The sequence below is a fragment of the Centrocercus urophasianus genome, unplaced genomic scaffold (genome assembly GCF_019232065.1).
Source record: "Centrocercus urophasianus isolate 14NV4802_14NV808 unplaced genomic scaffold, USGS_Curo_1.0 seq_12, whole genome shotgun sequence".
Lineage (NCBI taxonomy): Eukaryota > Metazoa > Chordata > Aves > Galliformes > Phasianidae > Centrocercus > Centrocercus urophasianus.
Window position 1 is genome coordinate 11,932,932 of NW_024884364.1, and position 11,426 is coordinate 11,944,357.

The following is an 11,426-nucleotide window of genomic DNA, read 5'->3' on the forward strand; positions in this document are numbered from 1 at the left end:
TGATGTGCACAAAGGTCTTCACGTCTGCATTGGTGAACTGCAGATCATCACATCCAAATATGCGATAGAGCTCAGTTTTTCTCTTGTCTGTTGTCACTGGCATGGGTGAGCTCATTAAGATAAAGTGCTCTGCAATAAAACAACTGTTATTGATAGTTGCATACAAAAAAGCAAAATTTAACTGGAATGGTGAGAAAAGTAAGACAGCATGAACTCAGTGTTCCATGCTCTATAGTTTCCCAGCGTTAGAAGAGGACAACAGGAGACCGTATGATTTAGCCCAGTTCAGGGCAGCAGGTCCCTCTATCCTTTTCTTATTTTAGTCCTTTCTCAGCCAGTTTTCTCATGTTTTTATTCTCAATGCAAATATTATACAGCTTAAATATACTTTATACTTAGGCAGCGTTCTCAGAACAGGTTGATTCAAACACCTTTTCCCACCATTCATATTCACATCTGACAATGAAATGCTCATGTACATTACTGCAGTAAGGGGAAAACAATCATGCAGAAGACTGACTCTTAAGACACCTGCTGTGTTCGCTGCACAGAACAAGCCCGATGTGCTATTTTGTATTATAAAGCCTATGCAGAAGTTAATGTATCCACACAATAATGAGTCATTATGTCTCATTAGAGGCTCAGTTTGCAAAGTCCAAAGTGTACAAACAGAGGCACGTAAGACAAATCTGAACTAAGCACTGTACCCTGCCCTCTGCCTGCACCAGTGGTTCACAAGTATCTGGTAAATGATTTATAAACTCAAAGATAACAAAGTATAAAACTGTAAAACTACCTCTGCTTTATGAAGCAAGCACTTTCTGGATGATCTGCGATGTCTCTGAAAATGTTTCAAATTTTGGTGTCTGCTCTGCTGCTTACAGGTAAGTGCACGGCACCCTGTCTCATACCAGTCCTTTCTGGCTTGTTAAATATACAGCTGGCAAATAAAAAACAGCCATGATATCACCAGAACAGTCCTGATGGGAGATAATTAATGGGAAATCACAGCAGCAGGGACATATGGGAGAGTGGGTGATCATAAGACTGCATAGCAAAGTCTGTGAAATACAGTCTTGATTCTGCTCTTTATGATTACTTCAGAATCTCTTGCCACTGAGCCTTTCAGGTGTTACGAGTTGAGGACGCTTTCCCAACTGAAAGAGAATCTTGCAGGATGTTTTCTGATCTGCTAAAATTTTTAAAAGTTTTTTTCTTTTCTTTTTTTCCCCTTTCTCTCTTGGAATCTTTCCTAAACATCGTTCTGCTCTCATCATTATCATTTATTGCTCACAAGAAAACACAAACAATTAGCACACATCTGTTTCATAAGTGATTTCATGATGTCTTGGGATGTCTGATTCAAAATTGCTTAAGGGGACCTGCCTTTTATTTTTTATTTATTTATTTATTTTAAGCTCTCGTGTTTTCTGATTACTGGGCCTTTACAGCACCTAAAATCAAGAATCACTCTGTAAAATTTGAAACAGTATGAAAATGGATGGAGCAGGGCTGCAGCACCAGCAAGGCTGAAAGAATGCTTTTCTCAAACAAGCACACACTGCAACAGTCCCTACAATCCATGCCCACTTACTTATTCCTCACTAAATTAGAACAAAGTAGGCAGGCATTAAGTGACTATAGACTTCTTGTGTGATTGCCTGCATCATGGAAAGATGCTCCATTCATGCATGCGTTAAAAGCCTGATCTGCGTACTTGAAGAACCTTAAGAACTAAGGCAAAAAAGGCAAAGTATTGACAAATATTTAATCACAAATACAAGTATGTTCTGTGAATTGGAGCCAAACTCTCTTCTTTCTCTAATATTAGGCTGCAAAGAGGCTTTGCAGAAAGGGAAGGGAGGTAGAAGGAGCCTCCGTCTTTCTACCGCATGTTAGAGTGCAAATCAGATACCTTCCTCTCCCCTTATCTGCACTTCCTGACCTGCTGTGCATCTGAGCTTGGACTACTCCTGAGTACTTGTCTATCTGCTCGAACCTGACCTCCTTCCCATGGAAGTTCCACTTGGAATTAAATAGGGAGGACAGCACCCTGCTGCCCTTCACGTGGAAGACTCTTTGCTGCCTTTTGTGTTCATCTTTGACAACAGCCTTGCTTGCTCTCCTTCCTGGGTTCTTTTTTTAAAAAGTGAGAACTACTTACTGCTGATTTCTAACGAGCTCTTAAAAGTTTTTATTGATCACTAGCAACAAACACTTCAGCTTTTCATTAAATGTGAATCCTTTCAGCAGTGGAAAAGGTGGTGGTGAATTAAAACAGAGTCTGCAAGGCTCACTGATGACAAACTGACATTTCATCACACCCTCAGCTCAGCCACTGTAAATCACTCCTCAGTATTAGACCACCTCCACACCTCCGGGAACAGGCTTGCAGTGCTGTTTGCTGGCCCTCTTTCTCTAATCTCTGCATAATGCAGCAGCAATGGATGGAGCATGGGAAGTGATGTGCTGGCACCGGGATCATTACCAAATGGTCTCAGATAGCTGACTGGCATGTCCTGTTCATTCACTCAAAGTTGAACTGATAGCCATGTGTGGATTTAGGAAGGACTTTCCACCAAGATCTGCTGAGCAGGACCTCTATTTTTCAACCCTTTGTTGCAGGGGAAATAATTCCTTCCCCAGAATTATCCAGTAATTTTGCCAAATTCACCTATTTTACCATACCTGAAAACACTCCTGATCCCAGTGTGAACCTGTTGGCGTCACACCGACAGTACGTTCAACACATAATTCTGCATTGTGTCTGTATCTTGACTGCCTTTGCTGATGAGGGAATGAGGTATCTCTAATGATTCTTCATGACTGAGCTCTCCCTTCCAGTTCAAGTTCTGTGCTGTAAAATTAAGAACTGTCAAAGAGTAAACACTACAGTACTTTAAAAATAGAGACCAAAATTTTACAGCCTACAAGGATGTGCACAGTGTCAAAGCATTTAACAATTGGTGACTTTATGCTGTGTAGTTGACAAGTATTAGAAAATCTAATTTAAAGGCCCGCTCCTTTCCAAACACTTCAGGATACATAGCCCATGTGCATGCACACATTTTTTTCACCATTTGTAAAAGCAACATTCAAACAGTAGATTTGAGCTTAGCTGTGTTTTTTGACTGGAAGAGGCAACGAAGATGGCCTGCAGAATCCAAAAAGCTACTCCTGCAGCCATCCATTCATGTGAAGTACTGACAGACAACAACACTTCAATTTCCACAGCATCACACAACCTAAAGAAGTACTTATGTGAAAACAAACCTGCCGCTTCCATGCTTTACTTTTAGTGCTTATACTGTTGTGCTGTGGTATGCTGAGTCCTTAGGTGTTGCAAATAGATTGATCAAAAATGTAAAATATCTCAGAAATAGTAAATAAGAATCTTTTAAGATTTAAAGATGCTTTACATATGATTGGAAGGTTATCTAAGAAAGACCAAAAAGCTCAAACAGAACTGAACAGCCCAAGGCCAAGTCCTGGAGTATGACTTTGTGAGTCAGTTCGGAATTTAGACAGCTGACGCATGAGGGTCCATTCTGGCCCATTCCTAACTTTAAGACTTGCACCTGAGTTGCAGTGTTAGATTTACCTTTTCAAAGTTCCCAACACGTCAGCGTCAACAACGTCAGCAAGGTTGAAGTATCCAAGGCTGATGCTTAGCTCTGCTCAGGTGTTGGCTTTAAGTGCTGATAACACCATCAGCCTTATCCTGTGAGCTGACATTTTGACCAGACAATCACCAAAGCTGATAATAAGAATTACTAAGCTAAAAGTAAGGGAGACAAAGCAGTTACTGACATTCAACATTTAAGTTCCGTTGATATAAATAACTTCAGCAACAGGTTTTCAAGTTGTCAGAAACTTGAAATACTCTTCAGAAATGAGAGAGAAACAAATAGCTCCAGTTTATATGAAAATGTCTGCAGAGAATGATTGAAGTGTTGCTAAGGAATTGTCTTTTTTTGTACATATCACAGCAAACCAGATACAGACCACTTTTCCCTGTGGTAGATGTACACCAGTAACAGATCGTGGTCCCAAGCCATGGCATCGCTTCTCACCCCTTACACAGCACTGCTGATTTGATTAAAGAGTGCCTGGGTAAGGGGAAGAATATCCTATCCTAAAACAAGTGTACAGGTTTGTCATTTTATCATTCAGCTCTATCATCATGTAAATGATGGCTTGCCTTCTCTCTCCAAAGACTGCTAAGCACACAATGGCTCCTACTTCTCAGCTTTCAAAAAGAGAAATAAAAATCAATTAAATGGGTACCTAAATAGGCAAAGGTGCAAAAATTTAATCCCATACTCAGATTTTCTCTGTGTGGTGACGTGGATCATGATGCATTCACCTGGTCAAAGATAGCATTGTTCTAGGAAGATTCTGCAGTTGCATCTAGCTGAGTATCTTCCTTTCAAAAAGTGTCTTCTTGCACAGTAGAGTTCAATTTCTGGTTAAGCCTAGTGTTAAGAGATTTTAATTCAGAATAATTTATGATACATTCAGGCTGATTTTATATTTTACGTATAATTTTCTTGCTATACTGCAATATTTTTCAATGTTATTATCTTGGCATTCATAGCTATTTGATATACCATTTCCATACAGTGCTGTTGATATTCAAATATGTGTTTGCTGTTTTGATAGGCATGACAAAAGTTCACCACTATTTCTGCTGTCTCAGGTTTGGCATTATACGAGTTCACCCTAATCCAAAAAGAGATTTTCAGAAAACATCATAGCAGTAATGGCTGCTAGTCGTTGTTCCCACTGGACAGTCTTTTGAGGTGTAGGGACAGACAAAACTGTCTGCTGAAGGCAGTAATTACACAAGTTAAGCATCTGCTTGCAAAAAACAGCCCATTTTTTTCTATTATTATTTGCTTTTCATACAAGAATGTTGAGTGAATCTCCAGAGATGATGAAAGGAGCTACTCTAGCTGCTATCAGCTGATACAGTCCTTGCAACAGTTCACTTCTGCACGCATTCCTTCTATTTTCCCTTTGGACCATTAATCCTTAAAAATGCTTTTCAAATAACATTTTTATAAGAAAAAAGAGGGATAAGAGTATTGAATGAAAACATTAATGTACAATGTGTCTCACAGTTCTTAACAGTAGGTTAACTTCGTCTCTCTACAATTTGAATTTTTTCCTGTTTTTCAGCTCAATTTTATGCCATGTGAGCAATTTCATTAACTCTTACCTACCCACCTGCTCCTAACTCCCTCTAGCTTCATGCCAAGTGCTCTGCAGCAATGTTCACCTGGTTTCCGAGCTACTCTTCTGCAAGATGTGTTGCATGTGTGGCAATCTAAAGTCCTTCAGGAATACTCTTTTATTAAACTCAAACACCAAATTCATTTACAAACATTTAATAAGGCATTCAAAAGGTGGCAAAAAATTGCACTCAGTTTGAGAAACTTAAACTGAGGCAAGGCAGATGTTATTTGCTGAAGTCTATATACTTCATTCAGAGGAGCTACTTGTAGATCTGGCTGCATCAGAGCAGATGTCCCTATGCATGTGGTTGTTCAGACCTTGCTCTCACAGCCCTGCCAGAACACAAACATTCCTCACTGGATACAGGTGCCGTCACAGGAGACAGTGTGTCAAGAATGGAAAGTTAATACCCTTAAAACACAGCACTCCACACCTGAGGAACCAAGGCAATACCTCACTGTCCCACCAGTGCAGCTTCAAGCTCACTCATGGTGAAGATGGTGGCAGTGGGGAAAGGAAACACAAAAACCCTGAGTTGCTGTATGATCATTTTTTGTAGCTCACCACGAAGCCAGAAGGCCAAAGCTCAGAGTGGTGATAAAATTGAATGTTTAATGGCCCTTACTAACTATATATATATTTAAACAAAAGTGCAGCCTGCTACAGAGCCAATCGTCAATCCCAGTTCAGTTATCTCAGTCCAGAAACATAATCATGACTTTACCAAATATTTAACACTAAAAGAACTCCCAAATTCACTAAAGGAAAGTTAACAACTCATAGATTTTCTACTGGATAACAGTAAGTTGCCAGAGAACTAAAGAAATTTGGCATGAGGTTAGTTTTATCTTGCACAGCTCTGGAACAGTCCTGTAGAAGCTTAATGGACAAATGAAAGAAAAATAATTTTTCTTTCCAAGGCCAAGTTTTTTTTTTTTTTTTTTTTTTTTTTTTTTTTTTTTTAAAAAAAAAAAAAGCAGCATGTTTTTGGCTATGAAGAGAAGCAGCAAGCATCATGCCTTACAATGCTGTTTCCTATAAGCATTTTCTATTTGAAAAGCTGAAGAGTGACCATATTTGTTGGTGGTCAGCAAAGCTAGCAATAATAGCAAAGGATCTGATTCTACTGAGCGTAGTGCATGAAAGCATATGTTTGATGTTTTCAGATTTCCTCATAGGAAATCATGAATAAGGACTCTGAAGAGTGGTCAGCGAGGCAGCAGTTTGCCCTGCAGAACCCCTGCTGTAAGATGCTACATACGTGAGTTCAAGTTCCTGACCCATCTGTACTGACTGTGTGCAGGGCATCCTCAGGGGTCCACTTAAACCCATTCAGCCAAGTTGCAGCTCAGTTGTTTACAGATCCCGGCCTCAGTTCAGCTGACTTATCAGTGTTTAAACTTAATTAGCAGCTCATTAAAAATTATAAGTTTCAGACTGAAGTGCTATTTCAGAGCAGTTTAACCCCAAATGAATTTCAGTCTCAGAAACTGGAGACTCTCAGAAAAGTCATTTCCTGTACCAAGGCCTTTCATATGAAATTAATGAGGATTTCAGCCCTTTTTCCTTTGGCAAAATTGTCATTTTAAAAAAACCTACAACAAATTCTGCATCTGGGATGACCTTAAAAGCAGTGTAAAGAAGTATGGTAATTAGATGTACAGTATCCTTTCCTTATAAAATCATTTCTATGCATGTAATTTCTATACCACTGCAAATGAGAATAAATACAATTAAACCAGGAACATAGTTAAATTCATAGGTAAGTTTAGGTGCATTTTCTTGAAGCTTAGGTTTCTTGGTACGCCTGAGACCTATGCAACACCAATCTTTTTTTTTTTTTCTTTTTCCTGTCAAGAAGTCTTTTATTAAAGATAAAGTAGTACTGTAGTTTGATTGCAAATGTATCTACTTGGATTCGACAAAAGACAATAATTTATAGAAAGTGTTGTATTAATTTCAGGCTTAAAAAACATACCAAACCAAAGAAAACTTTCTGAAGCTCTATAGTAAGACTATCTTGGGCTTCTTTTCATCTTTCCAAATAAATTTTTATGGAGTACAAAATATGTGGGTTTGTTTGTTTGTTTGTTTTTAAAGTGCACATTCTAAAAATATTTTTCTAATGTTACACACATTGCTCAGTTACCATTTCAGGTGCTCTTGGAATTCCTTTTCTGACAGAAGAATCAGCAAATCAGTTCATACGACTTAAACGACAAATACCATATTCTCACAGCTACTGGGACCCAAGCAGCAGCCAGAATACGTGGGGATACTTGGTGGCTGAGCAGGTATTTCTTCCACCTTCTTCACCTACTGAAAAAGAAAAAAAAAAAGCAAGCAAATCCTGAAGTGTAGGTCTGGGACTGGCAGAAAACAGGAACCCTTTGGGGGCAAGAGAGGAAACTTATCTTGTTATCAGAGCAAGCGAGGTTTCTCCATAGTCACATGTGGTATTCATTCAGTATCACAGCTCTGAATGCTCTTTTTCTGTTTGATCTACTTCAGATTAGTGAATCATGGACAGCTCTGAGAGACACAGCACAGTACTACATGGATTTGGGATCTTATTCCTTTGATTCTTCAATTGCCAGGTATGATGGGGCTTCTCAACAGAGTATTTCACAGACTCACAATGCATGTCTGTACCTGAGTAAGTGGAACTGTCAGATACAAGAATGCTAGCAGTTGTATCTCAGTGGCATAATTATAATACCATTTGTTTGTGTTTATAAGAGGCATCCTGGAAAATTAAAGATTTGTCTTCAATGTCTCAGTTCTATGGTTATTTAAATGAAGTAATTTTATTGTGCTAAGCTCCTGCTTAGGAACACTTTGAAGGAATTTGGTGAAGTCATGAGGAAAAATGTCTCTTTTTCAAAAAGTCCACAAAATCTAAATTGCAGCAATGTAGCCTTCATAGTTGATTTACAAAGAAGATGGAAAGCAATTCCTGAAAAGAAAAAGGATTAAAAAAACAACAACAATGCATTTATTTCAGTAACAAAACTGTATTCAATGCAAAATAAAAGCTTGGCTGAACTAAACAAAGAATGAGACATAGCAGTTGGCAAAACTAGCATTTATACATCAGCTTACAACTACATGAAATAAAGTGTCTTAGATCATCATTGAGGAATTATTTATGACTGTGCTAGAACATACACATTTTTTGGGACATCATTTTGTCCAATTTAGGAAAAAAATCCCAGATGACTACATTTAATAAGCACATTGCAGAGCACACACATTATTCCCATTACAAATTTTTCATACCAAGATAGTTCCTTCCTTAGGAAAGGACAGGAGTGGGTAGAAGTCATCGCATGCAACTTCCAGTTTCAGTGCTTAAAATAGTAGATAAAAAAGAGCCATTTAATTAGTCTACCTGTACCCACCAATAGGAAAACAGGTAAACTTAATGTACTTTAAATTGAATACGCTTTGTTTTAAAATTAGCTTTCATTTTGAAAATGGGTGAAAATGTTCATTTTAAAAGAAGGGTTTTTCTGAAAAGAACTTTTTGTAAGACAAAAATTGATTTGGAGAGTCTCTGATTGACCTTTATAAGACTGTTCCACCTGAAGGCTGGAGAAGATGCAAAGTGGAAAAAACAGCTACAAGTCACACTTTCCTTGTCAAGCATTCAGCTGACATACTTGGGCAAATGAGAGGAAGCATCAGGATATTCTCTCACAACTTCCAAAAATGCATTGGGTAGCAATGTGCTGGGATGGCAGTGCATTTGTCTCATGATGTGTGGAATTACCTGAAGTCACGTCATTTCGTCTTCTTGGGAAAGCAAAACAAATCAAAATGCCCAAACCTGTCTTTTCCATGAGGAAAAATTATTCAGACAGAAAATATCTAACTATCTCTAATTATAAGTTGCCCAATCCATGTGTCTGAAGGCTGTGATCCTGACAGCTGTCAGGCATGCTGCAAGATGAATTATTCCTCCAGAGTGATAATCCTCATGATTGCCATATGACAGGATTATAACTAGTTTACAGAAACACATTCGTAGACACTCCTACTGAAGCACATTTATGATTTCAGAGGGAGATTGGATAAGTCCTGGACTGAAATCAAGTTCACAATGCTAGCGTGGCAGAAATTAACATCCAGAACTTTTATGAAGGCATACTGTAGAAAAAAAACATAACCAGAAGTTTCAAAAAATATTTTTGGATAGCAAAACAATGATTTCTGACCTCATTGCTTATGATTATTTGCATTTCTGAGGTAACAAAAAAAGCAAGCCTATAAACCATATGCAGAAATCTGTTTCAGGGGCCACACTTCCAAAACAAATGTTGCAAATCTGAAGACCAGAGCTGCTGACAGGATCTTGAAATAATTCTGCAGACTTGTTTACTAAAGCCATTTTATTCCATCTTTTCTAGTGACGACATCAGATCTTACATGGACATGCTACAGCAATCTGGGACGCACCTCCAACAACAGAGTAGGACAAACAATTAAATCCTACACATCTCGTGTCTGGCAATATTAGGATTTGGAGTGTTATCTATTTGCCACAAATTACTTTCTCTCATACCACAGTCTAAGCACCACAATTCACACACACAGTCTTTCTCAGTGCCACATATTTTGTGTGGAGAAGTAGTAGTAATGGGATGTAAGTCAGGTAAATTGAATAGAGACATGAAGACTTAGCAGCTATTAGGTTTTACCAATTAGGTTAAAACAAACAAAAACAAGAAGAAAAAAAATACTAATAAGGTTGTTTTCCTGTAAAGGTTTTTTTTTTTTTTTTTTTTTTTTTTTTTTTTGTTAAACTATATATATATATATATTTTGTAATAGAAAACCATATTTTTATTTCTCAATATTTCACTTTAACTGAAAGGAAATTAAAAAAATGGAAATCAGTCACTGAGTCTGGATAGGGAGTTGAATATATTTGCTCCAGGTTTGGCTAAGAGGAAGAATATACTTCCTACAATTCAAGTGTATTTCCAGTTCTTCAAGTACTGTGGTCAAATAGGAGTTTTAGTATGCATTTCTCTTGTGTATACTTTTCTTCTTGCACTTTAAGTTCTGTACTTGAATGCAAAAAATGACTGAAACTAAACCTTCCAGCATAAGCTGCTTTTCCATGCCTTGTGGGAGTAGAATATGGTGAAAATGTTTATTCACAGCTCTTTTCTTAATAAAAAGAGTGATGACAAAAAACCCTTTGTGTGCTTAAGTTTCCCCATTCGTGTTTATTAAGCCAACTTATTTCAGAACACATTTGGAGAAAGGATTGGGCAGCCACATTTCTTTTGATGTTATTAATATATCAGAACCTTTCAACTGTGGTCCAAATTTCTGCACAGAAAGTGAGGAACTTCTAGGGATGCATAGCAACCTGAAGGGCAGAGTAGGAATGCAGGCAATTTTCCCCATAGAGAGCATGTTCTGTGTATTGTGGATCTGAGATTCTTTGCTAGAATGACTAAATGCTGATTGGAATGAATGTGAAGATAATGCTGAATATTCTAAAAAGGAACGCGTATTCTGACTTTCCAGCATTCTCTATCACATTACTAGGTACAAAACTATCCTTAAGCCATTATTAATTTCCCTGCATAGGACAATGGGCCTGAAATTGCCAGTATTCATTAGCTGAAATGGAAAATTCATTAAACACTTGAAAGAGATAAATGAGGGGGCAAGTTCATATATGCCATGTAGAATTTCACATCTTCAGTCATGCCACTTAATTATGAAGTGTTCATTTGAAGATAAGAGGCAACAAATGATGCACAGACTGGGAGACCGCACTAGTTATATGCAGACCCATAGCCATGCCCTTCTGCTTCCTGTCCTCCACTGACCTTGGGTCAGTGTTGCACATCCTCAACCTCCTATTGTTTTCCTCAGCATTTCTGTGAGAGTCTGAAGCTTTTCAGTTTGTAGCAAAAATACAAGGTTAAAAAAAAAAAAACAAACAAACAAAAAAAACCCCAAATCAGTAAAAACAAACAAAAAAACCCACCCAACCAAAAGGATCTGCCCCCTCTGGCTGCATACTTTGCTGGTCTCACAGGCAGCCATTGTGTACCACTTCAAGCCACTTGTGCAGCAAATCAGAGTTGTTGTTTTCAGCTCTGCCTTTCTAATCATTGTTGTTGCTGCCAAGGCAGAGGTTTGGGATGTGCTTGAGAATTGTATTC

The 11,426-nt window shown here is 38.1% G+C and overlaps 1 protein-coding gene across 1 annotated transcript; it reads left to right on the plus strand.

Moving 5' to 3' along the window:
- Positions 1-777: 777 nt before the first annotated feature.
- Positions 778-9,965, plus strand: CUNH3orf85 (chromosome unknown C3orf85 homolog). Its single transcript, XM_042810843.1, has 4 exons — positions 778-884; positions 7,384-7,532; positions 7,750-7,835; positions 9,648-9,965. The coding sequence occupies exons 1-4, from the start codon at positions 836-838 to the stop codon at positions 9,724-9,726; spliced, it is 363 nt and encodes a 120-aa protein (XP_042666777.1). The 5' UTR covers positions 778-835; the 3' UTR covers positions 9,727-9,965.
- The last annotated feature ends 1,461 nt before the right edge of the window (positions 9,966-11,426 follow it).

Bases quoted from the DNA above. Each gene is read 5' to 3' on its own strand.
- CUNH3orf85 (XM_042810843.1), top strand. From the start codon at position 836: ATGTCTCTGAAAATGTTTCAAATTTTGGTGTCTGCTCTGCTGCTTACA. The intron at 885-7,383 runs GTAAGTGCACGG...CACATTGCTCAG, and splicing joins GTCTGCTCTGCTGCTTACAG to TTACCATTTCAGGTGCTCTT. The intron at 7,533-7,749 runs GTATTTCTTCCA...GATCTACTTCAG, and splicing joins GATACTTGGTGGCTGAGCAG to ATTAGTGAATCATGGACAGC.